General features: G+C 42.2%; 1 protein-coding gene across 2 annotated transcripts; it reads left to right on the top strand.

The window, feature by feature from the left end:
- The first annotated feature begins 1,502 nt into the window (after window positions 1–1,502).
- Window positions 1,503–15,653, top strand: LOC123110091 (probable phosphoinositide phosphatase SAC9). 2 transcript variants are annotated; one of them, XM_044530521.1, is made up of 12 exons: window positions 1,503–1,969; window positions 2,173–4,179; window positions 5,247–5,354; window positions 5,604–5,774; window positions 8,880–9,122; window positions 9,234–9,683; window positions 10,061–10,834; window positions 11,109–11,306; window positions 12,455–12,892; window positions 12,971–13,204; window positions 14,622–14,913; window positions 15,230–15,653. In XM_044530521.1, exons 2-11 carry the CDS (start codon window positions 2,206–2,208, stop codon window positions 14,901–14,903), a joined length of 4,872 nt encoding a protein of 1,623 aa, XP_044386456.1. In that variant the 5' UTR covers window positions 1,503–1,969; window positions 2,173–2,205; the 3' UTR covers window positions 14,904–14,913; window positions 15,230–15,653. The 2 variants fall into 2 exon arrangements, with proteins under 2 accessions (XP_044386456.1, XP_044386457.1); XM_044530522.1 differs by having other exon boundaries at window positions 1,516–1,969; window positions 2,179–4,179.
- The last annotated feature ends 9,463 nt before the right edge of the window (window positions 15,654–25,116 follow it).

Raw genomic sequence — 25,116 nt, 5'->3', positions numbered from 1 at the left:
CTCCATCTATCCTTGAATATGTTTCCAAATTATGTCCTCTAGATATATGAAACTTCCTTCCTTGTTCTTTCCTACATCCGTTGGCGGGCCCAAGTATTTCTCCTATAAAGATTCGTTCTGTACATCCAAGGCATTCTTTATCTCACTCCGTGTTGCCTCTGGTACACCTTTGCTAAAGTAAATCGAAGACTTTTCTATATTGACACGTTGGCTCGAAGCATCACAGTACATTCTCAGAATATCCCAGACTCGTACTGCACTCTCACTGTTCGAAAAACAGAAGATTGTCGTCTGCAAAGAGTAAATGATTAACTTCTGGAGCTGAGCCTAGCACTGACAGTCCTTGGATACCACCACCTCACGCCTTTAAGAGACATGAGAGACCTTCAACTGCAAGTAAGAATAAATACAGGGAGATAGGATTCCCTTGTCTCATGCCCCTCGTTGACCTGGAATTATGCAGACTGCGACCATTAAACAGAACTAAAAATGTGACTGATGAAATACATCTCATTACCGTCTCGTAAACCGTGGGTTGATGCCCATCTTTAGCATAACTGCCTTGAAGTAAGGCCACTCCAGTTGATCATATGCTTCCATCATATATAGCTTTAGGGCAACAAAACAATTACTTTTAACTCTCCTTGATTTCATGTAGTACAAGCATTCATAAGCTGTTATAAAATTATCAGTGATAAGACGTCCAGGCACGAAGGCCGACTGCTCCTCAGAAATTACGTCAAAGAGAATGATCTTCAGCCTATTGGCTAAGACCTTTGACGCAATCTTATAGACCACATTGCAAAGACTTATAGGCCAAAATTGTCCTAGAATTTTTGGACTAACGATCTTGGGAATAAGAACGATGAACGTGCGGTTGATATCCTCCGGTGAGTCATCTCCATTGAGCAATATGATAATCATACCAGTAATCTCTTCACCACACAGATCCCAATGTATCTGAAAAAATGTGCAGGAAAACCATCGGGATCCGGTGCTTTTGTTGGGAACATCTGAAAGAGAGCATCCTTGACATCCCTGACTTCCCCTTTAGTGTACCAGTATCCTCCGATGAGTCATTTCACTTGGTCGATTGCTTTCGTTCGCATCGTCACACCGGCTGAGCTGGGAGACGGTCCACGGTCACCAGAAAAGGCCCACAAAGCCCAGCTGTCCTCTGTCGACTGGGCCGTCCGTTTAATACTAACTACTTACTCCCTCCGGTCATTTCTTGTTCGCATATACAATTTGTCTAAAGTCAAACCTCGTAAACTTTAACCAAGTTTATATAGAAAAAAAATATCAACATTCAGAACGTGAAATCAATAACATTAGATGCGTCATGATTTTAGTTTTTATATCGTATAAACTTAGCACTTTAGATGTTGGTATATTTTCATATAAATATGGTCAAACTTTACGGTTTGATCTCAGTACGCAGAGTAAAAACAAAGTGAGAAGGAATTAATAACTGGCAGGCAGCGAGAGAGAGAGAGAGAGGGAGTATTCATAGTTCATACTCTCCCTGTCCTCTTCTTCCTTCCTTCCACCACTTCTTCCTCGAAGGTTCTCGTCCGCTCCCTCCCTCTCGCACCGCCGGAGGGAGGCGCCGCCCCCTCGCCCCGTCCGGCCGCCGGCAGGCAACCCCAGCCTCCCCTCCCGGTCCGGCCCCGCGCCGCGCCGATCTCGCCGGAATCGATCCCGGCCGGTGACGGCCCCCCTCGCCGGATCCAGCGCCGCCACGCCAGATCCAGCGCCGGCGCGCCCTAGAGACCCGCGGCAGCTCATCTCGGTGCCGCGCCAGCGTCCGCGTCGTGCCGCACCGTCGGAAAAGCCTCCTCCCGCGTCCTGCGCCAAGCCTCCTCCGACTCGGGGGGCGCCACCGCGAGCCTCCTCCGACTCGGGCGCCGCGAGCCGCCCTACCGGGAGCAGCGCCGGTGTCTCCTGCTCGACAACGCCATCGCCTAGGGTATTTTTTTTTTTTGCCTGTCTCAGTCCTATCCCATGCGGTCTGTGAACTTCAGAAGCATCTGTGCAGATCAATTAGTGTACTGTGTATTCACTGTCTCAATGCCAGATAGATCGAATGTTTGCCTACATGGGACAAACATAGATCAATTAGTGGCTATCAACTCCGCATCACCACCACTAACAGCAGTGTATTTTGTGCAGAAACAGATCTTGGGGGGTTGACCTGAGCCCTCCATGGTGCGCGGCAAGTCCGACCGGGGGGACACGTCGGTGGTCGTCGTCGTCCTAGAGACAAATGAGGTGTACATTGTGGCGAGCCTGTCGACAGCAGGCGACACGCAGGTGATCTGCGTCGACCCCACCACGGGCGCCCTGCGCCACCAGGGGAAGCAGGGGGAGGACCTCTTTGATTCCGAGGCGGCTGCTCTGAAACACATCACCAACGGGTCGAGATTCTTATCCAAGAGCACCACATATGCCAAAGCCGTGCTGGGCTATGCCGTGTTGGGGAGTTATGCTCTGCTTCTCGTTGCGACGCAGCTCAGTGCGACGGTCCCACGGCTACCTGGAGGCGGGTGTATATATACCGTGGTGGAGAGTCAATGGGTAAAGATTCAGCTGCAGAATCCTCAGCCCCAGGGAAGTGGAGAGCTGAAGAATATCAAGGATTTGGCTGATCTTGACATTGATGGTAAGTACTACTTTTGTGAAACGAGGGATATCACTAGGCCGTTTCCAAGTCGGATGGCTATTCAGGAACCAGATGAGGAATTCGTGTGGAATGCGTGGTTGTCAAGGCCTTTCAAGGACATTGGTTTGCTGGGGCACTGTGTCATTCTTTTGCAGGGCTTTGCAGAGTGTCGCAATTTTGGAGCTACAGGGCAGCAAGGTGGGGTAGTTGCTCTCATTGCACGCCGCAGCCGGCTACATCCTGGAACCCGCTATTTGGCTCGTGGGCTGAATGCATGTTCTGGCACCGGCAATGAGGTGGAGTGCGAGCAAATTGTTTGGGCCCCTCAAAAAGGTGGGCAAGTAATACCTTTTAACTCGTATATCTGGCGGCGTGGGACTATACCAATATGGTGGGGTGCAGAAATAAAGAATGCTGTGTCAGTTGAGGCCGAGATTTATGTTGCTGATGATCCTTACAATGGGACCTTGCAATACTACCAACGGCTGGGTCGAAGATACGGTAATAAATCATCTGAAGTCAATGCTACGAGTAATAAGAAGAAACCTGGAATGGTTCCCATTGTGTGTGTTAACTTGCTAAGATATGCTGAAGGAAAACCGGAGACAATTCTAGTTGAACATTTCAAAGAATCTCTGAAGTACCTGAAGTCTACTGGCAAGCTTGGAAACACCTGGATTCAGTTGATAAATTATGACTGGCATGCCACTGTGAAGTTAAAAGGACAACAACAGACAGTTGAGGGCCTCTGGAGGCACCTTAAAGCACCAACAATGGCCATTGGCTTCAGTGAAGGGAATTACTACAGTGTAAAACAGCAGCTTAACGAATGCAAGGGATCAATTATCTGCAATGATGATGGTGGGTTCTGTATGCATAATATTCAAAATGGTGTGGTACGTTTTAATTGTGCAGATTCTCTTGATCGCACCAATGCTGCTAGCTATTTTGGGGCGCTTCAAGTTTTTGTCGAACAGTGTAGTCAACTTGGTATTTCCCTTGATATAGATGCTATGTTTGGCTTATCGACAAGCAGAAATTCTGAGTATAACGGTCGGAGTGCTCGTTCTTTGCCCCCTGGATGGGAGGAACGCTTTGACTCTGTAACAGGTAAATCATTTTATATCGATCATAATACACGTACTACCTCATGGGAGCATCCATGCCAGGAAGCTCCACAAAAGCGCTGGAAGAGATTTGATATGACATTTGAGCAGTTCAAGAGCTCAACAATGCTTGCCCCAGTGAACCACCTTGCTGAAATTTTTCTTTTGGCTGGTGATATACATGCCACGTTGTACACTGGCTCAAAAGCTATGCACAGCGAGATTCTAAACATATTCAAGGAGGAGACTGGAAAGTTCAGTAAATTCTCTGCTGCTCAGAATGTCAAGATTACACTGCAAAGAAGGTTCCACAATTATATGAATGATAGCTCTCGTCAAAAACAGTTTGAGATGTTTCTTGGATTGAGGCTATATAAGCATCTCCCATCCATCCCAATTTTCCCTCTCAAAGTAGGTAAACTTATTCATTATCAGCATCTTATTTACAAAGTTCACTTTACCAATCTTTATTTCAGTTATGTATAGGATAGCCGGTTAGTCAATTCTCTGCATGAACTATCCAAACATGCTATTCTAACTTAACTAGAACTTCTAGAATACATTATCAGTTTCCGCAATTAGATTGAAACAATTTGCTAGTTAAAACGCAGATTTCCCTGAGTTTTAGTTGACTTAGAATTTCCCTGCACTGTTGTTCGAGAGAATAATTCCATGCACTGTAATGATCAGATTTAGCGACATGCCAATTGATAATTTATTTCTACTCCCTCCGTTTTAAAACACTTTAAGTTCTTTGTCCTAAGTTGAACCTCTTTAAGTTTGACTGAGTCCATAGAAAAACATACCAACATCTACAACATCCAAGTAGTTTCATTAGATTCAACATAAATATATTTCCATACTATATATAGTTGATGCTGTAGATGTTCATGTTGATATATTTTTCTATAGATTTTGTCAAACTTAAAGATGTTTCACTTAGGACAAACTTAGAACTTCAAATATTTTGCAACGGCAGAAGTACTTCTCATTTTCACCACTAACCAGCAGTGCATTTCCCTTCAACGCACCCTACTCTTATTTTGCAACTGAAAGGAAATTCACTGCTGGTTAGGGTGAAAATGAGATGTACTTCCTCCGTGCCAAAATAGCAAGGTTCACCAGAGTTAGAGAAAACTAGAAACTCATTCATAGGGAAGAAATCGTTGATCTTAAACTATATCTAGAATTTAAACGCTAGTAATTGTTAAGTTTTTTACTATAGTCTATAACTCAAGAGCCAAGACAGCTGTCTAAGAAGAATTTTTATTCATTGGCTTAATACTGTTGAAGTGTATATGTGAATTGCCTAGTCCTTTCCATCAGTTTGGACTTCTGGTTGCGTTGGCTAGTGCATGAAGCTTAACATGGTATCGGAGCCTAAGGTCTTGAGTTCAAGTACTACCGAGGCCATCTGTTACTTTTCTTACTTTTGACTTCCATCTTTGTGTTGAACATGCTTGATGTTGATAATTCAGGTACTATCGAGACCATCTGGATGCATGTTGAAACCAGTTCCTTGTATCACTCCAATGGCTGATGGTGGTTCCAGTCTTCTCAGCTTCAAAAAGAAGGATATTGTTTGGGTATGTTGCTTATTTATATAGTTCCTTTTGAGTAATATATCCTGATAGTGACCTGATTTATTTGAATTGGGGGATAGCTATGGTGTATTAAATACTTCGTCCCTAACAAATCCCACCACACCCATGGAATATGACTAGTTGATGTCTTGAAGAGTCTGAAACTCTGAATTGTGTAATATAAAAACATGTGGAGTACTTAGTCACATCTCAGTGTTTCCTATAACATGCTAAGGTCTCTTGATCATGCAGGTATGCCAGCAAGGTGCAGACTATGTTGAGCTTTTTATATACCTTGGAGAACCTTGTCATGTTTCTCAGCTTCTTCTTACTGTTTCCCATGGGGTTGAAGATTCTTCATATCCAGCTACTGTAGATGTCAGAGTTGGCTCCAGCATAGATGCCCTTAAGCTTGTTGTTGAGGTTTGTCTTCATCTTGCTGTTATATTCTTAATATTTTATTTTATGCCAGGTAGGCTCATTAATTTCGCTTTCATAGCAAGATGGCTCACTTTTAGGATTAGGCTTGATGAACTGACATGTGTACACAGTGTCAAGACTGGGTGAACTGGGAACGCATAAAAAAATGCAGTCCTTGCTAATATTGAGCCTCATCAGATGCACCACTCAAGTTTTGGGTTTATGCCAACATGCTATGTTGCAATTCTGACAATCTGAACTTGAGGCATGATGCCTGGTTTTAAGCCAAAACCAAACAGTGTACCCCTTAACTTTGGCTTAGCTGTGCTAACTTCTTTTACAGCATGAGTATCCCTCTAAAAGGGACCCTTGAACCTTGACGCCAAAAAATAATGTGAAAATATGTCATGACTACATCCAGATATGCACAATTCAAGAACAGAGAACTTCAAAAGATTCTGATGGCATCCTTGGATGTGACAATGGTAACTCAGCCAAAGCCAAGTATTGTTAGTGAAAAAAACAGTCCTCTGAAAAATAAAAGCCATGGCGAGTTACTGACCACACTTTAAAATGATTATAAGAGATCCAGCAAAATGGTGATGTTGAGTCCTGTGGTGCATGGTAATTAGTACTGCCATCAACTATGCAATCATTGCGATCGCATTAATCTCTACTCAAATATCCTTCTTGACTCTTGATATAATGAAAGTACTTTTAGTTTGGTGACTTTGGCACATTTAGCATTAAAAGAATGGATCAAATTCAAAGAAGTAAACATAGAATCTTAGTTGATCAAATTATGCATTTAGAAAACTGGGGTAACAAGACTCTGACATTGTCTTACAGTCTTGACCTTAGTCCCACAACTAATGCGAACCGAGTCAAAATTGTGATTTGCATGTGATAATGCGATATGTGGACTAGCCAGTTAAGAGTCACAATTAAGAAAAACGATGAACGATCTAACGAAATGGTGACGTGAAGTCCTGTGGCACATAGTGTAAGCACTAGTCTCCACTCTACATTCAGATACCTTTGTGAACACTCACAATACTTCCAAGTTTTGTGCATTTGGCCCATTATGCCTAAGAAGAATGTCAATGAATTCAGGTAATAAAACATTGCATCTTTGGTGAAATTAAGCATTTTAATTGACTGAATAAGAGAATTGGCAAAACAAAACTTTGACATTGTCTTACAGTCTCCAGCCCAGTTCCACAACTATAGGGAAGTCAGTTAACATTGCGATTTGCCTGTGGCCATGCAATATATTGCCTATATTACAGTGGTAGAGCGCTGCCATGCCTGCAAGGTACCCCCTCCTGTAAGTGAGAAAGAAGCCCGTAGGATGTTGGCAGGCACCACTGCCAGTTCATATAAGAGGGTGCTTGGTTCATTGCACAAGCATATAACCTATCTTAATGGGCCAGGCTGAGACTAATTGTTGGTAGGCTGTCCAGAAGAAAGCCTGAATGGATAGATGTATGCCATTACTTAAGCCGGACTGCTGTCCCATTATTAAAGATAAAGATAAAAACGTAGGGCCTGTTTGGTTGCTACCCTGGTGCAAAGCTGCCTGGCCTGGTGCTTGCCTGAGACCTGCCTGTACTTTGTTTGGTTCGAGTCCTAGAGATCCGATAGCAGCCTGGCCTGGAAAAGTGGAGTGCGTCATTAGCCTGGCCGTAAAACCTGATCTCGTCGTTAGCCTGGTCCAGGCGACCGGAACCAGACGCCTGGACGTGCCTGGGATGCCAATCCTCTTGTTCAATTTAAAATAGCAGGAAGTACAGATGAACAGTGACCTGATTTAATATATTTAACACCCCCAGTCCTGGACAGGAACCAAAAAATCCTCGCCTGGCCAGGCAGAAAACAACTGACATCTCAGGCGCTGTCCAGGCACTCGACTTTTTCAGGCATCAGCTCCAGGACGTCAACCAAACATGCCCGTAATCCCTTCAACCTCTAAGCCCCCTAGAAATCATTGGCATTGGTTGGGCTCTGCTGTCAGAGGGGTGTGTGGAGGAAAACCGCTAGCTTCCAATATCCAAACAAAACATAAACACTTGATCAGAATCTGGTGGCTTGCGGCAACTGTGCGATGGTTCCTTTGGTGCAAGTGCACTTGTTGCCAGTTCAATCTGAAAGTTCATTTAAGGTGGATGTCGCCTTAGTACCTGTGGGATGTAGGACTAAAGAAGGGTGGTAACAGCACTGGGTTTTGTACATGGGCTGCCAGTGCCCTCTATTCGGCCTGCAGCGGGTCCATCCAGCCACTGCTACTGCTGCGGGCTGTACTAGGTTCAAGACCTTGAGCTGCTATGGTGTTGTGTTGCAAGAAGTTCAAAGCAGCTATAGCGCTAGAACCTGTAATCCCTAATGTTCCTTTGATCTTTCATGAATAACTAATAGTATCCCTGTTTCCAAAGAAAAAGTCCCAAGGCCTAATCTGCTTGTAAAAGAGATAATCTTGTGATTTACTTTCCTTTTTCTGTTGCATAAATTAATTTTATTTAATTTAGAAATGTAAATATAGGCATCATATGAACTGGTATGGCCTGATAATTACATACTTTGGACTCTCCGATAGTAGCAAGGTCCAATCAGAAGCACAATTGGGACAGACAAACGCAAAGTCAAGCTCAGCTAATCTGAGCATGGCTTTGATTTTGGCTAACATCTATTGCGTAGATCCTGTAATTTCCAAAAACTACTCTATTTCTCTACCTATTATAGGTTTATCTGTGCACATGAGCCCATGCTCAATGCTCGTGATACTTTTTTATTTTCATCAGTTTACTTGCTACTCTGACCTTTCAGTGTGTGATATTTATTTCTGTATGAATTCCAATTAAAGCACGTGGATGCGTTGAACTATTCTTAATGTTTGAGGAACTCTTTGTTTTAAGGCAGTTTTTTGTTTTATACTATCTGAATCAGGGTAAGGCGATCTGATACTATACGGTGCTTATTTGCTGCATGCTAGCTCTTTGCAGTTTACATCTTTTGATCAAATGATTACATTTGTTCCCTGCTACTGCTTATCTTTCTGCAAATCATGTGTAGCCAGCTAATGTGTAACTAACTGCAAGTTCACTTGTTTAGGGCGCTTGCATACCCCAGTGCTCGAATGGGACAAATTTGTTGATCCCTCTCACTGGAAGAATTCATCCAGAGGACTTGGCTGTTACAGGCAATAGTGCTCGACCGGACGTTCAAGAGAGCACTTATCTTCCGTTGTTATACGACTTCGAAGAGCTGGAAGGAGAAGTGAACTTTCTAAATCGGGTTGTCACATTATCTTTTCATCCTTCTCCCATGGCGAGAACAGCCATCACACTTGGTGAGGTAAAAGTTGACAACCATCTGGATGTTGATGTATTAAGAAGCAGCTCTTAACAATTGAACTATTTCGCCTCTGTATATTTATTTTATTAGATGAGTAATCTTCTGAAACAGATTGAAGTACTTGGTGTTTCTCTTCCATGGGTGGATATGTTAACCAATAGCAAAGGTGTTGCTCAAGTTTTGGAGCTCCTCCATGAAAAAGCATATACTCCCCGCGATCTAGCTTTGAAAAATATTGCAGATTCTTCCTCTCCTGGTAATGCTGTTCACGGTAGTGAGAGGAGTTATACTAGAAGTTCATCATCAGTTCAACCTGGTGGTTCAGGAAATTTTGTGGATTTTCTCACGGGTGATATCGACGTACCGAACCAATCAAAAAACACTGGAAATACATCTTTTGGTAATGAGGATCAGACGAACTTCTTTGATGATGAATTTGACGTCAACCCTTTTGCCACTGCATCAGAAGAGCCTGTTGCTGAAGTCAATAACCATGTTGAAGATTGTGGCAGTACACAGTTTTATCTCGAGTTTTTGGAGTCACTTTCTCAAAATAATAAGGTATTTTTGTTGTTCTTTTCCTATCCTCTCGTTCATTGATAGATTTTCCTTAAACTGGTGTTGAGCTAATTTTATTTACAAGTAATATCTGAAATTGGTACTCTCATCCAATGGTGGTTTATTTAGAAGGTTATAGCATCTAGAAATGACTTGACTGAAACTGAGAAAAGACCCTGCCAACTTATGATTATGAGCTCATTATATGTACATTATATATTGGACCTGGCACTGCTTAGTTGCCATGCTTTATATACTCATCCTGTTCTCATTAATGATTACCTATTTCTAAACAAGAACAAAAACTATTTTATTAACAGATTTGTTTATATAAGTTTAAATGAGGATCTTAGAGATGTAACTCTTATTCATCTTTTCAGGGAAAGAGCCTTAACTTTGAACAAAGGATGAAGCTTGAAATAAAACGTCTTTATCTTGATCTTTCTGCTGCCGAAAGGGACCGGGCATTGTTATCGATTGGTGTAATTCCTGCCACGGTAGATCCAAATCGTTCAGTTGATTACTCTTACCTGTTGAAGTTATCCAGCCTTACTGACAAGCTAGCATTGCTGGGGCATTCTGTCTTCGAGGATCGTGCTAATGCTTCAATAGGGCTCGAAAAGGTCAATAGCCATGCTGTAGACTTTTGGAATATCAGTGAAAATGGTGAATCATGCTCTGGTGGGGCATGTGAAGTCCGTGTTGTATCTTCGTTACAAGCTTCAGCTACTAGTGGAAATACATCACTATTCGTGGAGTGTTCCCAGTGCGAAAGGACAGCTTGCAAGGCTTGCTGTGCTGGGAAAGGGGCCTTCCTTTTGCTTGGCAACACTTACAGAGATCTGAAGATATATGGTGGGAATCAAGGTGGTGGCTATTCAGCCCTCGCAGATAGTTCTGTGTGCAAATCATGCTGCAATGAGATGATCAAACAAGCACTGTATGTCGATTATGTCAGGGTTCTTCATAGTATGAGAAGAAAAGGTCGTGCGGAGAAAGCAGCACTGAAAGCAGTGAATCAGGTCTGCCAACTTGAGCCCAATAGAATATCGGATTCAGTACATAGTGTTCAATCTGGTCTGAGACAATTGAAGCAGCTCCTTGATGATGAAGAATCTCTTGCAGAATTTCCACATGCAAGCTTTTTACATACGGTATTCCTCGACATTGATCTATTAACTTCTACCCTTTACTGTCTGCTCTGGTGCTGCCACTTTGTATCTATATGACTCTGCTGCATCTGCAATACTGTTGCACATGGACCGTGGAAAGATACTAGACACTCAAATGCACTACCCTTGAGCCTAACATTATCTTTTCAAAATAAATCTTTTCTTTTTGTCAGAAGCTGTATCGTATTGTCCCTGCTCTGTATTGCTTTGCCACAGGGTATTGCTTTGATTCTGCCGCGTTGTTTTATTTTTCCAGGTAGAAACTGCTGATGACTCTGCTCCACTGTTTTCATTGCTGGCACCACTTGGTAGTGGAGTGCACAAGTCCTACTGGAAAGCTCCACAAGGCAACACATCTGTGGAGTTCCCGATTGTTCTTGGCGGTATATCAGATGTTTCAGGAGTTGCAATAATTGTCAGTTCCTGTGGTTACTCAACATCTGATTGCCCAATTGTAAGATGTACTTCCGATCTTGGTTCTTTTTTCTGGGATCCATGGTTTGTCTACATTAGTATAAAAAATTATGTTAGCGAGATTGTTATAAATGGGAACTCCTAGATATACAATTTTCTTGGTAAATTTAACAAAAAGGGCATTTAAAACGAAGTCAGTGAAATCATTGTTGTCTTCAGTGAAGAAGTCCTATATAGCTTAATCAAATGCATTACCTTTCAGAGCAAGAGAAGGAAAACATTTTCCAGCTTTATTCTTGAGCGAGCTCCATGTTGATGGAAGAGAAATAATGCAATAGTATTCTCTTCCTCTCCTGAATTTCATTATACCAAAACATATATATCAGTTGCCTTAAGATACTTCACGCTTAGCTTAGTTATTTCATGCACTATGAATCCAAGAAATAGGCAAAGGAGAAACACGCAAATTGGAAAAAGAATCCCAATGTTGCAGAGTGGATGCACAAATTCTATTTTCGTAGCTGAAGTGCTCAGTTTGGGCATTGCAACTAATAGTTGATTTTTTATGGGATGTACTTGAAGTACTTTACATCATTTAAGCTTGGAGATGTCTGCATCACTTGACCCTTTGACATACCTGTGTGCCTTGATAGTAGAGAGCTGTTATTGAACTGATTATTGCTTCTTGTTTCTTGCTTCTATACTTCTAAACAAAGTATAAAAACTCTTCATTTGCAGTAAATTGCTAATTTTACTGTCAGTTCTTTGTAGCTTGGTATTTTGGTTGTTGAGTTTGTTCCGTGCGTACTTCATAATTGCTCTTTAAGCACTTCAACGTTTGACAGCACCATAATTTGCTCTTATGCTCTTACTATCAGTTCTTTGTAACAACAGTCGCGATCTCTGCAAATTTGTTTTCGTGGCTGTGTGGACACCACCATAATTTTATGACAATGACATGTTTTTTTGTAGAATTAACACTGATGCAAATTATCTAGTTTGTTGACGATATCCTGGTCTGAAATTAACAAAGTGCCCTAGTGCTGTAGACATCTTTTTCATATGTGGCAGAGTTAGCTACCTATGTAAACAAGAGTATTTGAACTAACCAACTGGCTAATTTCATTTCCCTTGTTTCATATAGCGCAATATTGACCTCATATGCTGATATTTGTGCTGCCTGTGCAGGTGGAGATATGGGCTAGTAATAAAATACAGCGAGACGACCGGACATTCGTAGGAAAGTGGGACGTGCAAAGTATGATAGTGTCATCTCCACAGCTTTATGGACCAGAAAATTCGGGTAGCTTGGATGAGGCACCAAGACACTTTAAACTACACTTCCCAAATCCTATCCGTTGTCGCATAATTTCAATAAAAATGACACTTCCCCAAATTGGTTCTAGCTCAACCAAGTTTAATGAAGACTTTAGTGATCTTTTATCATTGGATGAAAGCTCATTTATTGATTCTAAGGCAAACAATTCACATAACTCATTTATCCATGCAAAAAGGATTGTTGTTTTCGGTAGCTCTTTGCCCAAGGAAATGGGTCCTGACACATCTGTGGCAATAATGAGGATGAGAAGTTACGTAGATGGATCACCATCGTTTGGCAGATTTAGGGTAAACCCTGTCTTTTTACTGAGCACTTTTCAGCTCTATTTCGAACTATGGCTAAGATTTTCCCCTCCTATTTTTCAGATTCCGGTTGAGGCTGAGAGGTTGAGAGACCACGATCTTGTTCTTGAGCAATATCTCTTGCCTAATTCGCCTGGAATAGCTGGATTTCGCCTTGATTCCTTTGGTGTTATAAGACCTCGTGTAACCCATTCACCTCTGCCATCAGAGTTAGATATGAAGGAGTGTTCATTGATACGTATGGAAGATAGACACTTAAATCCTGCAATTCTTCATATACAAGTTACAGTTGTTAAGGTAATAAGGCACTGGCTATGTGGTCAAGCTCACTTGATTTAGCGACTAAAATTGACACTTATCTGGTTCTTTTGCTCTCTTTATATTTTTGTTTTTGAACCATGGGAACTTTCATGCTTGTGTAATTTATCACTTCCTATTCTGTCTTTACAGCATTCTCATCGTTCTTGGAAACTTTTTTTGGGGTGAAAAGGTTAAGGAAGTCAAATTTTGATGTTGTTAAAAATTGAATTTGAGATTTAAGTAGGGCCATTTTGGATTGTAGAATTTTCATAGCACTGCAATTCATAGGAGTCTTTCATACAAATGTCTTTGGGATCAATGTAATGATGCTACCAAATTCCAATGGATTTGTTTCCCATGCCTTAATTGCACGGGAACTTTAATACCACTCCAACCTCTTTTATACACACTAGGTTGCCTAGGATCGAGGTCATTTACCTGTGTTCTGTCCAAGCGACTATCATCTAATTTTCCCGTGTTTTGCAATCCTTTGCACTTGGATTCCTGCCCCAAACTCCTGCCGTCCTGCGTTTTTCATTCCTGCAATCCAAAGAAGGGTAACACTAGCAACTGGAGCTTGGCCAGTTCCAGTTTCTCAGCCAATAACCTCATGTTTCTTGGAACCCTGATATAGCTATACCCTGATTGAACATAATATCATAATAGTAAGTTATATGGGCATTGCACGTGAGAGCTCAGATAATCAAAGTATGACCAAAGATTGAAAATTTTGAGGCACATGCATGAAGTATAAGATGCAGGTTTAATTCTCCCAGTCCACTCAATCAAAACACAAAACTCAGGTAAAATACATCAAGCACATTACCCAGGAGGTGTCTCTTGTACTGCAATTTTTATTAGAAAATAATGAGAACATCTAGTGCTGCATCTGCAAAGTAAATGAGGTTTATGAAGGTACATCCATAGCCTTGAACACAAAGTAAAAATTCTGTTCGAAAAAAGCTGGGAGTCTAGAACAATGTAGAAGTGTGTTCTCTGAGGTTTGTGCATAACATCTAAGCCCAATCATAGAACCTTATGGACACTACACATGGTAGAATCGGATGTAGTGAAGAGAAAATCCAATGGCCTGCACAAGTCGGGTTTGCCACCTCTGTACCATCGGATCGGCTTCATCCAACTGCCGATATACAAAGTTTTTCGTATGCTATATAGAGGTGTAGATATAGATATATTTTGGTTTGACTGGGAAACATAATATCGTAGTTGTCCATTCGTCTATGTGCTGCTGCTCTTTTCAAGTTTGTTCCTAAAAGTAAGCAGTTTTTGCGGCATGAAATTGTTCCTTGAGGGTTTGAGAAGCCTGTGGCTGAACTCTCTAGATAAGATATATAGTTTTCTCTTTGCCAATTTTGTATGTTGTGTGCATTCAATACTTATGTTTTTTCTGCAGGAGTCTGGCAAGCTGGTTGTAGAGGAATACCGTCTGCCGGAAGTTAAAGCAAATACACCACTGTATTTTGATTTTTCGGATTTGCAGCAAGATGCCCGTTGTGTTATCTTTAGATTACTTGGAGATGTCACTGCCTTTGTTGATGATATTGCTGAGATTGATGGCTTAAGCTTGCGGAATCTTCCTCTGGCTTCTGGATTGTCTTTGTCAAATAAGATCAAGCTGTACTACTACGCTGATACCTATGAGATGGGAAAGATCGGCAGTCTCTCGGCAGTATGATATATACAAGGTGTGAGTATATGACAACCTCGCATTTTTATTGTTGTTATATATTATAAGCAGTCATTTCTTTCCTCTACTGTCTAACTCCCTATATACTTCCATTGTACACAAAATTAACCAAGTATGGAACGTTTTTATTTTGTTGAATCTGCTCTATTACTTTTATTGTAGGAACATTTTTTATTTTGTTGGTGCATGATGCATACACAAATTCAGCAGGTCATATTTTTGTGTCGAATGCTTGCATTCTTCAGTCTAGTGCATGTTCTTTCTTCTCGTGCATAGTGAATACTTTTTCTAATGTTTCATTTACCTATTTATAGGTTGTACATGCCATGATGAAGTGATTCACGGTTGGTACATATTGGTGTTGTAAACTAGCGTTATTCCTTTGTGTCGGTGTGGTAGGCGATAACTACAGCAGTGCAGTGCAGTGCAGTGCAGCACGATACCACAACCAAAACCCACAAGGACTTGAGAACGTTCTGTTTGTGCGATACAAGTTGAGGACCCTGGGGATATTAACTATAGTATTTCTTTCTTTATTTTTTTCGTTTGTAGAATGTCGGTAAATCGAAGATCCATTTGCTTTTGTAGGATGTTTGAAAATTCAATGTGATTGCCACACTTTTTGATGCTGCCAGTTACAATTTGTGGACGCGTGTATGAAATCTGTGAAGGATCAAGTGCTGAATTTTGTACGAGGTTTTCTTTACTGACAAACATTTTGAGCACTGATTTTTTCCAGTTACAAGTTCACTTGTTTGTTGCACTTAATTTGAACAACATCTGAGGCTAAGAGGTGGGCCAATATTTCAGTGTCACATTGGGGGTATTCAATTTATAGTATGTTAATGTTTTTCTGCTATGGCCAATAAGTAATCTTTGAAAGTTGGAGCAAATAAATGTCTTGAATCCCATTCACATGTGAACATTCCAAACTTTAATATTTTTGTTTGCTCTAGTAAAACCCTAAAGGTCAAACGAAAATCTACTTATAGGATATCGACAATTTATTTATTTTTTGTTTGTAGAATGTCGGTAAATCAAAGATCGATTTGCTTTCGTAGGATGTTTGAAATTCAATGTGATTGCCGCGCTTTAATTAGATGCCGCGAGTTACAATTTGTCAATGCATGTATGAAATTTGTATAGGATCAAGTGGTCAATTTTGTATGAGGCTTTGCTTATCAATAACAAATATTTTGAGTACTGAATTGTTTCTATTACAAGTTTACTTGTACGTCGAACTTTGTTGTGATTCTGTCAATTTGTCCGTAACTTGAACACCTGAGGCTGAGAGGTGGGCAAAATATATCACCGATACATTGATGGTAGCTAACTCTAGTGTAAACTGATTTTTCCTCTATATATTGCTGGGGGTAATTTGCATGGGTGTTTCTTAAAGAAATCTTAGAAAGTTGGATCAAATAACTCATATCGAATCCATTCACATGTGAAAATATGAAACAACATAATATATTTGTTTGCTCTAATAAAACCTTAGAGATTAAATGGAAAATCTTTTTAGTATACATAAGCAAAATTGTTTGGCTCCCCAAGGGGATTGACAAGACAATGAGCTGTGAAGTCATGGCAGATTTGTTGATTGGGAATAGAACAAATGGGGAAGATCATGATTTCTCGTTTTTGTTTCCTTCTCCCTGTCCACATCATCATCGGCTGAATCGGCTAATCCCATGCTTTCCTCTGAGCACGCCCATCCCCATCATCATTGTCCGAATTAGCCAATTCCCTGTTTTCCTCCGAGCACGGCGTGCTCCCGTCGAGAGATGGGTTCTGTGGGTTTTGGGGTTTGGAGTGCGGCTGCACCCCCTCGATGGTAGCTAGGGATTGGCTTATTCTGATGGCATCAGTATTTACGGCTAAAAAAGGATGGAAGATGCACAATTTTTGAGAGCTACCGTCATGTTCTGTTTTTGAGAGAAACAGTCTTTCAGTACTTTAGAACTTCCAGATGCCTCTTATATGACCTCGGATTAAGACGATTTTGATACCAGAGGGGACCCACCAGGTGCCCACGAGGCACATGGGCGCGACCACCCCCTGGCCGCACCCATGTGGCTTGTGGGGCCCCTGGCTGGCCTCCGAGGCCCATCTTCTCCTATATGAAGCCATTTGTCCTAGAAAAAAAAATCAAGAGAGAAATTCCGGGACGAAGCGCCGCCGTCTCGAGGTGGAATCTGGACAGGAGCACTTTTGCTCTCCGGTAGAGCGATTCCGCCGGGGAAACTTCCCTTCGGGAGGGGGCCATCAACGTCACCAATGATCCTCTCATCGTGGGAGGACGAATCTTCATCAACATCTTCACCAGCACCATCTCATCTCAAACCCTAGTTCATCTTTTGTATTCAATCTTTGTCTCAAAACCTCAGATTGGTACCTATGGGTTGCTAGTAATGTTGATTACATCTTATAGTTGATACTAGTTGATATATTTGATGGAAGATTATATGTTCATATCCTTAATGCTATTCAACACCTCTCTGATTTTGAACATGAATATGGTTTGTGGGTAATTATGTGAATTTAGTATTCGTTTGATATTTTGATGATATGTATGTTGTTGCTTCTCTTAGTGGTGTCATATGAACGTCGACTACATGACACTTCACCATCTTTGGGCCTAAGGGAAGGCATTGTGGAGTAGTAATTAATTAGATGAAGGGTTGCTAGAGTGACAAAAGTTTAAATCCTAGTTTATGCGCTAGTCCGTAAGGGGCTGATTTGGATCCATGTGTCCTCAAGAACGCTCTGCTTACTATAAGAGAACGTTCCGACCTGTCCTTTGCCATAAGAAGGATTAGGCTATCTTGCTGCACCTATTATTACTTTTGCTACTTGTTTCATGTTACGAATTACCTTGCTACCAAACTATCTGTTACCGATAATTTCAGTGCTTCAGACAACACCTTGCTGTAAATCGCTTGTCATTTTCTTCCGTTTCTTGTTGGATTTGACACTCTTACTTATCGAAAGGACTACGATATCGCCTATACTTGTGGGTCATCACTCCCCTGCGTCGAGCCATCCAAATTTCACACATCCACATGTTTCATTGCCTTGCTCAACACATCCTCATCGTCGTTCATATCTTTCTCCTTGCATCAATGGTCTTTTGCAGGGGCGACGTGCATCTTCCTATTGTCGTTTTCGATATGTCAGTGTCTGACAAAATAGCCGGATATATGTGCTACTGAGACATAAGAAACTTCTAAAAATAACACTTCTCCTACTATTGAAATCTCGTCCAATGTGCCACATGAACATGTTGCATTGGGAATTGTCGATTTATCGACAGGGATTGGTGAAACCTTCCTCTCCCAAGGGGTTTGCGGACGCCAACATGGACTCAGACAACATGCAGAAGCAGCTGCAGTCGAAGAAATTCGACCAGGAGGCGCGCAAGCTGTGGTTCTGGATGGGCAACGAGGTGGTGCAGGAGCTCCAGGAGAAGGGATTCGACGTCGAATGAAGGCCAGTTTTATTCCCATGAAAGAAATGCGGGGAGACATCGGCTCGTTTAAGTGTTTTGCATTGATAAATGTAGAAGAAACATTCCCTGGGATAAAGTTAGATGCCTACAAGTTCAGTGTATGCCCTTTTTCTCGGCGGAGATTAAGTAATTCCGGTTGCATCCAGGCTTGTATTCCTTTCCCCTGTCTTTGTTTGGAATTAAATAAGTTGTTTTCCATGATGAAGCAATTAATCATATATATTGAGACGCCGATTTAATAGTTTAATTTGTACTTTGCCGATAAATCAAGACAGCTGGAGTATTAGGGACAGGGTCCTGGTGATTAAAGCATAGGCAGCAGCGTGCCATCAGATTAAAACAGATATGAGATTCTCTAAGCATATGTGGAATGTCGTTGTCATGAGGCGCAGTGGAAGCATAATAAAGATGAATGCATTCATCCTTTTTTTTTCTTTAAACTGTCTGCTGAGCTCACAAATGCTTGCATCTGTCTAGTGTCCCACTTCATATTTAAATATAAGTACTTCGTACATTATCAAAGTGTCATAGATGCGTCTAATCTGAAATAAAGTTCACCAGAAACACAAACCACCCTAAACATAATAACAAAAATACGTCAAATTTTTAAGGGCAAGTGCCGCAAGTGGCACGCAGAATATCGGTTGACAAATGAGATTTGGACCAAGCACGGCACGACGACGCGAGCATTATTTTCTTCCACGCCAATCCTTTTCATTCAGTTACGTCGGAATTGACAATGGGGAAGTGGTTGGGGGATCAAAGATAGTTTAGCTGGCGGATTTCCGCTGAGAAAGCGAGGACTGTTGAGTTGGCAGATTTATTAGTGATGACAGGGAGTGGCCATTAGGCTGGTTGTAATGAGAAGTATCACATACTAGTATCATGCATATGATACTAGTGCATCTTTGTTTCCACACAAAACACATTTCGTGCGTGTCGAGCGCACATGCATGCTTGCCATCTTTGTTTCCTTATTTTGAATTACTATTTACTGGTAACCGTGTACGTGCATGTCCAGTTTGACAGTAATTTTATTTTCAAGATTAATAGGAAAGATTCCGATGTTTATTGTGTTTAATGATGCAATTAATGCTCCTTTTCTAAATTATGGTTTATGCAGTTAACATGTTTCCAATTTATTGATGATGTGACGGATACACCATTAGAGCAGCATGAGACATTGGATATAGGTGGTTGGATGGCTCAGATCATTTGGATTCATCAAACTCATGCTTTTATAAGTAGTATATACTCCCTCCGTAACTTGATATAAGATGATTTTGGACACTATCTCAGTGTTAAAAAAAAGTATTATACTAGGTTTCAGAGATAGTAGAAACTTTCTCCGATCCAAATTAATTGACGCTGCTTTAGTACATTGAATTTTGGATCGGAGAGTAGTAGTAGATTTCCCCCCACTTTTTGTAGAATTTTGTACCCCCTCCGTTTGTAAATACAAGTCTTTTAGAGATTTCAATGCAGACTACATACGGATGTACAAAGACATATTTTGGAGTGTAGATTCAATCATTTTGCTCTGCGTGTAGTTCATATTAGAATCTCTAGAAGGTCTTATTTAGGAATGGAGGGGCATTTTTCATTCACATGGTTAATTGCTTTTTTTAGGCAACATGGTCAATTGCTTTTGTTAGCATCATCGAAAGGTCACCGGAGAAGGCCCAAAAAGCCCGGCTGCACGACTGGGCCGTCCCGGTCGCCGTTAGGACTAATTAACTCGGCTTGACCAAAGTCAGAAAGAATTAATAACTCGCAGGCAGGCAGCGAGAGGAGAGGGAGCAACTAGTCGTCTATTCATACTCTCCTTGTCCTCTTCTTCTTCCCCGAAACTTCTCGTCCTCTCCTCCCTCTCGCACCGCTGGAGGGAGGCGCCTCGCCGTCTCCTCGCCCCGTCCGGCCGGCCGTCGGTAAGCAGTTTCCAGCCAGCAATGCAGTAGTAGTAAAGGCCCCCGTCTCATTCATAGATGAATGTTTAGTGGCGATTACAGACGAAGTACATGAATCAGGAAGGCTAGGGTTCTTAGTAGGTGGAAGGGGAAAGGAGAAAGGAGTCGTGCCGCCGTTGCCTTGATCCACTGGATGTCCGCCCTTCTCTTCTTCCTCGCTTAAGTAGCGAGACGAGGCCTCCTTAGTTAGCCCACTCCGGCCCACTGACGCATCTGTACGAGCGTAGGGAGTTCGTGTACCCGGGTGACGAGGATGCGGTGGAGGAGTTCAAATAGAGCGGGGGCGCCCTGGGCACGACGATCGGGCCCAAGGGGTTCGCGGACGCCAACATGGACTCGGACAACATGCAGAAGCAGCCGCAGTCGAAGAAGTTTGACCAGGAGCGCAAGCTGTGGCTCCGGATGCGCAATGAGGTGGTGCAGGAGCTCCAGGAGAAGGGGTTCGACGTCGAATGAGGCTCCATGTTTGTTTCTTTCTTTGTTCCCCTGAAAGAAAGAAAGAAAGGATCAAAGTATTTTGCATCGGAGACAGTGGTTTAATAATATATGTTTGAATTTTGTGTGCACTGCTCTCTGCTGAGCGCGTATATATATTTGAATTTCCTTTCCGCATCAGTCACATCACCCATTTATTTTCTTCTTGGAATTATTATGGACTTGCGTTGGGATGAAGGGGAAGTGGTGGTTCGGGGATGAACGATAATTGGGTTGGCAGGGTTTGCGGTGAGATTGCAAGGATGCTTCCTTGGCAAACTGATTAGTGATGGGGACTAACCATTAACTAACCTACTACTCTACTAGGTGTGCTTCTTCTAAGCGAGTGTGTACGAGTAGGGTGGAAACAGTGACAGATGGAGATGGGGTCACCACACACGTAGCAAAGGAGATAGAGGGAAAAGAAGAGGCATGTGTGCAGCAAAGGAGGGAATCGGTTGGAGATGATGGCGCATTGGCGGCCTCCGAGGAGGAGGTCCGCCGGGCCAAATGAAAGTCATAGGGTGGAACTGCCATGGTATGCTCTCCCCCATGGCAGTTCGCGAGCTCTTGGATCTACAAGGGCGAACTAAACGGCGGACTTGATTTTTCTTTCAGAGTCTCATTTGAATAAATGTAAAGCCGATGAGATATGTCGTGTTTTAAATTTTGATTCGATGTTTGTAGTGGAGAGCGATGGGCGGGCCTCCGGTGGCCTAGTTATGTTTTATCACAAGATGAATAAAGTTGTTTTAAACTATGAGTCGGCCAATTTTATTGATGTTTTGTTTATGAATGACAATATTGTACAATGGCGTTTTACCGGTTTTTATGGTCATCCGAATTGGTGTGAACCTAACTTGTCTTTGGATGATATCCGTAATTTGCACAATAAAGGTGACCACCCTTGGGTGATTTTGGGAGACTTCAATGAAATTCTACTTTCTTCGGAAAAAGAGGGAGGCAATGCGAGACCTAATGCAGTGATGAGAATTTCGTAATTGTTTGGGAGAGTGCGGTTTGGAAGACATGGGATGTATTGGAGACCTTTTCACTTGGAGGAGGGGCGATATTAGGGAGAGGCTTGACCGTGCGGTTTGTAATGTGGAATGGGCGAACAAATTTCCTCGGCCCGTAGTTATAAATGAAGAACATGTACATTCTGATCATCGTCCTCTAATCCTGGATACGGAATATTTTGATGGTAGTATGTTTAATCAACCAAGGAGCCGACTGAAACAGTTTGAAGCTCGATGGCTCAAAGAAGAGACAGTTGAAGAAATTGTACGTACAGCATGGGAAAAAGCAAAGATGCGAGGTATTGGGCCTTCTCTTGCCGAGCGTACACGGGCGGTGAATGCGGATTTGCACACTTGGGACCGTGATATTCTTAGAGGACCGAAAAAAAGAATTAATAAACTAAAAAAAGAATTAGAAAAACAACGAAGAGGTCCCATGAATGCGGAGTCACAAGCGAGACAAAAAGAGATTCTTGTCCTTATTGAAAATCTCTTAGAGCAAGAATCTACTGGTTACAAAGGGGCCGCGCAAACTGGTTGTTATATGGTGATCGCAACACTTCCTTTTTCCATAATGCAGCAATGACTAGAAAAAAAAGAAATCAAATTAAAAAATTGCTTGATGAAAACGGTAATTGGGTGCAAGATACGGAGATGAAGAACCATATTATGGGGTATTTTTCAAATCTCTTTACCTCAGAAGTTGATCAACCGAACCCGGAGGTTCTATCTCTTGTGAGAAGAAAAGTGACAGAAGAAATGAATAATTCTCTCCTAGCCCCTTATACAACTGAGGAGGTTTGGAAGGCTCTATTTGATATTGGAGATTTAAAAGCGCCGGGTCCGGATGGGTTACACGCTATTTTTGAAATAACCTTATAAAAGATTTTGGTCTATGTTGGGGGATGATCTGACCGAGGAGGTACTCCAGGCGGTGAATACTTGTACTAAACCTGATGGGTGGAATGATACAGCAATTGTAATGATCCCAAAGGTTAGTTCTCCAGAAAAGATAAATCAGTTTAGACCAATCAGTTTGTGCAATGTGGTGTATAAGGTTATTTCAAAAATGATTGCGGCTCGTTTGAAGATAATTCTTCCAGATATTATCAGCACGACTCAGAGTGCATTTGTACCCGGAAGAATGATTACAGATAACATTTTAGTGGCGTACGAGTGTTTCCATACAATAAAGAAAAAAAGGAATGGTAAAGAGGGTATGTGTGCCATCAAATTGGATATGCACAAAGCGTACGACCGGGTAGAGTGTTCTATTCTGAAGGAAATTATGTTGAAATTGGGATTCCAAGAGAACTGGGTAAATTTAATTATGCAGTGTGTATCTTCGGTGGAGTACCGGGTTCACTTTAATACTAAAGAGACTGAGAGTTTTAAACCTACTAGAGGTTTGAGGCAGGGAGATCCTCTCTCTCCATATTTATTCTTGCTATGTACAGTGGGGCTGACGGCTCTTCTAGCTAATGCGGAGGAGAATGGTAATATTTGAAGGAAATATGCCCTAGAGGCAATAATAAAGTTATTATTTATTTCCTTATTTCATGATAAATGTTTATTATTCATGCTAGAATTGTATTAACTGGAAACATAATACATGTGTGAATACATAGACAAACATAGTGTCACTAGTATGCCTCTACTTGACTAGCTCATTAATCAAAGATGGTTATGTTTCCTAACCATAGACATGTGTTGTCATTTGATTAATGGGATCACGTCATTAGAAGAATGATGTGATTGACTTGACCCATTCAGTTAGCTTAGCACTTGATCGTTTAGTACATTGCTATTGCTTTCTTCATGACTTATACATGTTCGTGTAACTATGAGATTATGCAACTCCCGTTTATCGGAGGAACACTTTGGGTGCTACCAAACGTCACAACGTAACTAGGTGATTATAAAGGAGTACTACAGGTGTCTCCAAAGGTACATGTTGGGTTGGCATATTTCGAGATTAGGTTTTGTCACTCCGATTGTCGGAGAGGTATCTCTGGGCCCTCTCGGTAATGCACATCACTATAAGCCTTGCAAGAAATGTAGCTAATGAGTTAGTTACGGAATGATGCATTATGTAACGAGTAAAGAGACTTGCCGGTAACGAGATTAAACTAGGTATTGGATACCGACGATCGAATCTCGGGCAAGTAACATACCGATGACAAAGGGAACAACGTATGTTGTTATGCGGTTTGACCGATAAAGATCTTCGTAGAATATGTAGGAGCCAATATGGGCATCCAGTTCCCGCTATTGGTTATTGACCAAGAATAGTTCTAGGTCATGTCTACATAGTTCTCGAACCCGTAGGGTCTGCACGCTTAACGTTACGATGACAGTTTTATTATGAGTTTATAAGTTTTGATGTACCGAAGTTTGTTCGGAGTCCCGGATATGATCACGGACATGACGAGGAGTCTCGAAATGGTCGAGACATAAAGATTGATATATTGGAAGCCTATGTTTGGACATCGGAAGTGTTCTGGGTGAAATCGGCATTTTACCGGAGTACCGGGGGGTTACCGGAACCCTCCCGGGGGTTATTGGGCCTTCATGGGCCCTAAGGGAGAAGAGGAGAGGAGGCAAGAGGTGGGCTGCGCCCCCTCCCCTCTCTAGTCCGAATAGGACAAGGAGAGGGGGGTGGCGCCCCCCTTCCCTTCCCCTCTTCCTCCTCCTTCCCCCTTCTCCTACTCCAACTAGGAAAGAAGGGAGTCCTACTCCCGGTGGGAGTAGGACTCCCCCTTGGCGCGCCCTCCTGGCCGGCCGCCCCCTCCCCCTTGGCTCCTTTATATACGGGGGCAGGGGGGCACCCTAGAACACACAAGTTGATCTACGGATCGTTCCTTAGCCGTGTGCGGTGCCCCCTCCATCATATTCCACCTCGGTCATATCGTCGCGGAGTTTAGGCGAAGCCCTGCGCCGATAGAACATCATCATCGTCACCACGCCGTCGTGCTGACAGAACTCATCCCCGACACTTTGCTGGATCGGAGTCCGGGGATCGTCATCGAGCTGAACGTGTGCTGAACTCGGAGGTGCCGTACGTTCGGTACTTGGATCGGTCGGATCGTGAAGACGTATGACTACATCAACCGCGTTGTCATAAGCTTCCGCTTACGGTCTACGAGGGTACATGGATAATACTCTCCCCTCTCGTTGCTATGCCATCACCATGATCTTGCGTGTGCGTAGGAATTTTTTTGAAATTACTACGT

The sequence above is a fragment of the Triticum aestivum genome, chromosome 5B, assembly GCF_018294505.1.
Source record: "Triticum aestivum cultivar Chinese Spring chromosome 5B, IWGSC CS RefSeq v2.1, whole genome shotgun sequence".
Classification (NCBI taxonomy): domain Eukaryota; kingdom Viridiplantae; phylum Streptophyta; class Magnoliopsida; order Poales; family Poaceae; genus Triticum; species Triticum aestivum.
Note: the sequence above shows the minus strand (reverse complement) of the source record. Positions and strands in the feature narration are given on the sequence as shown.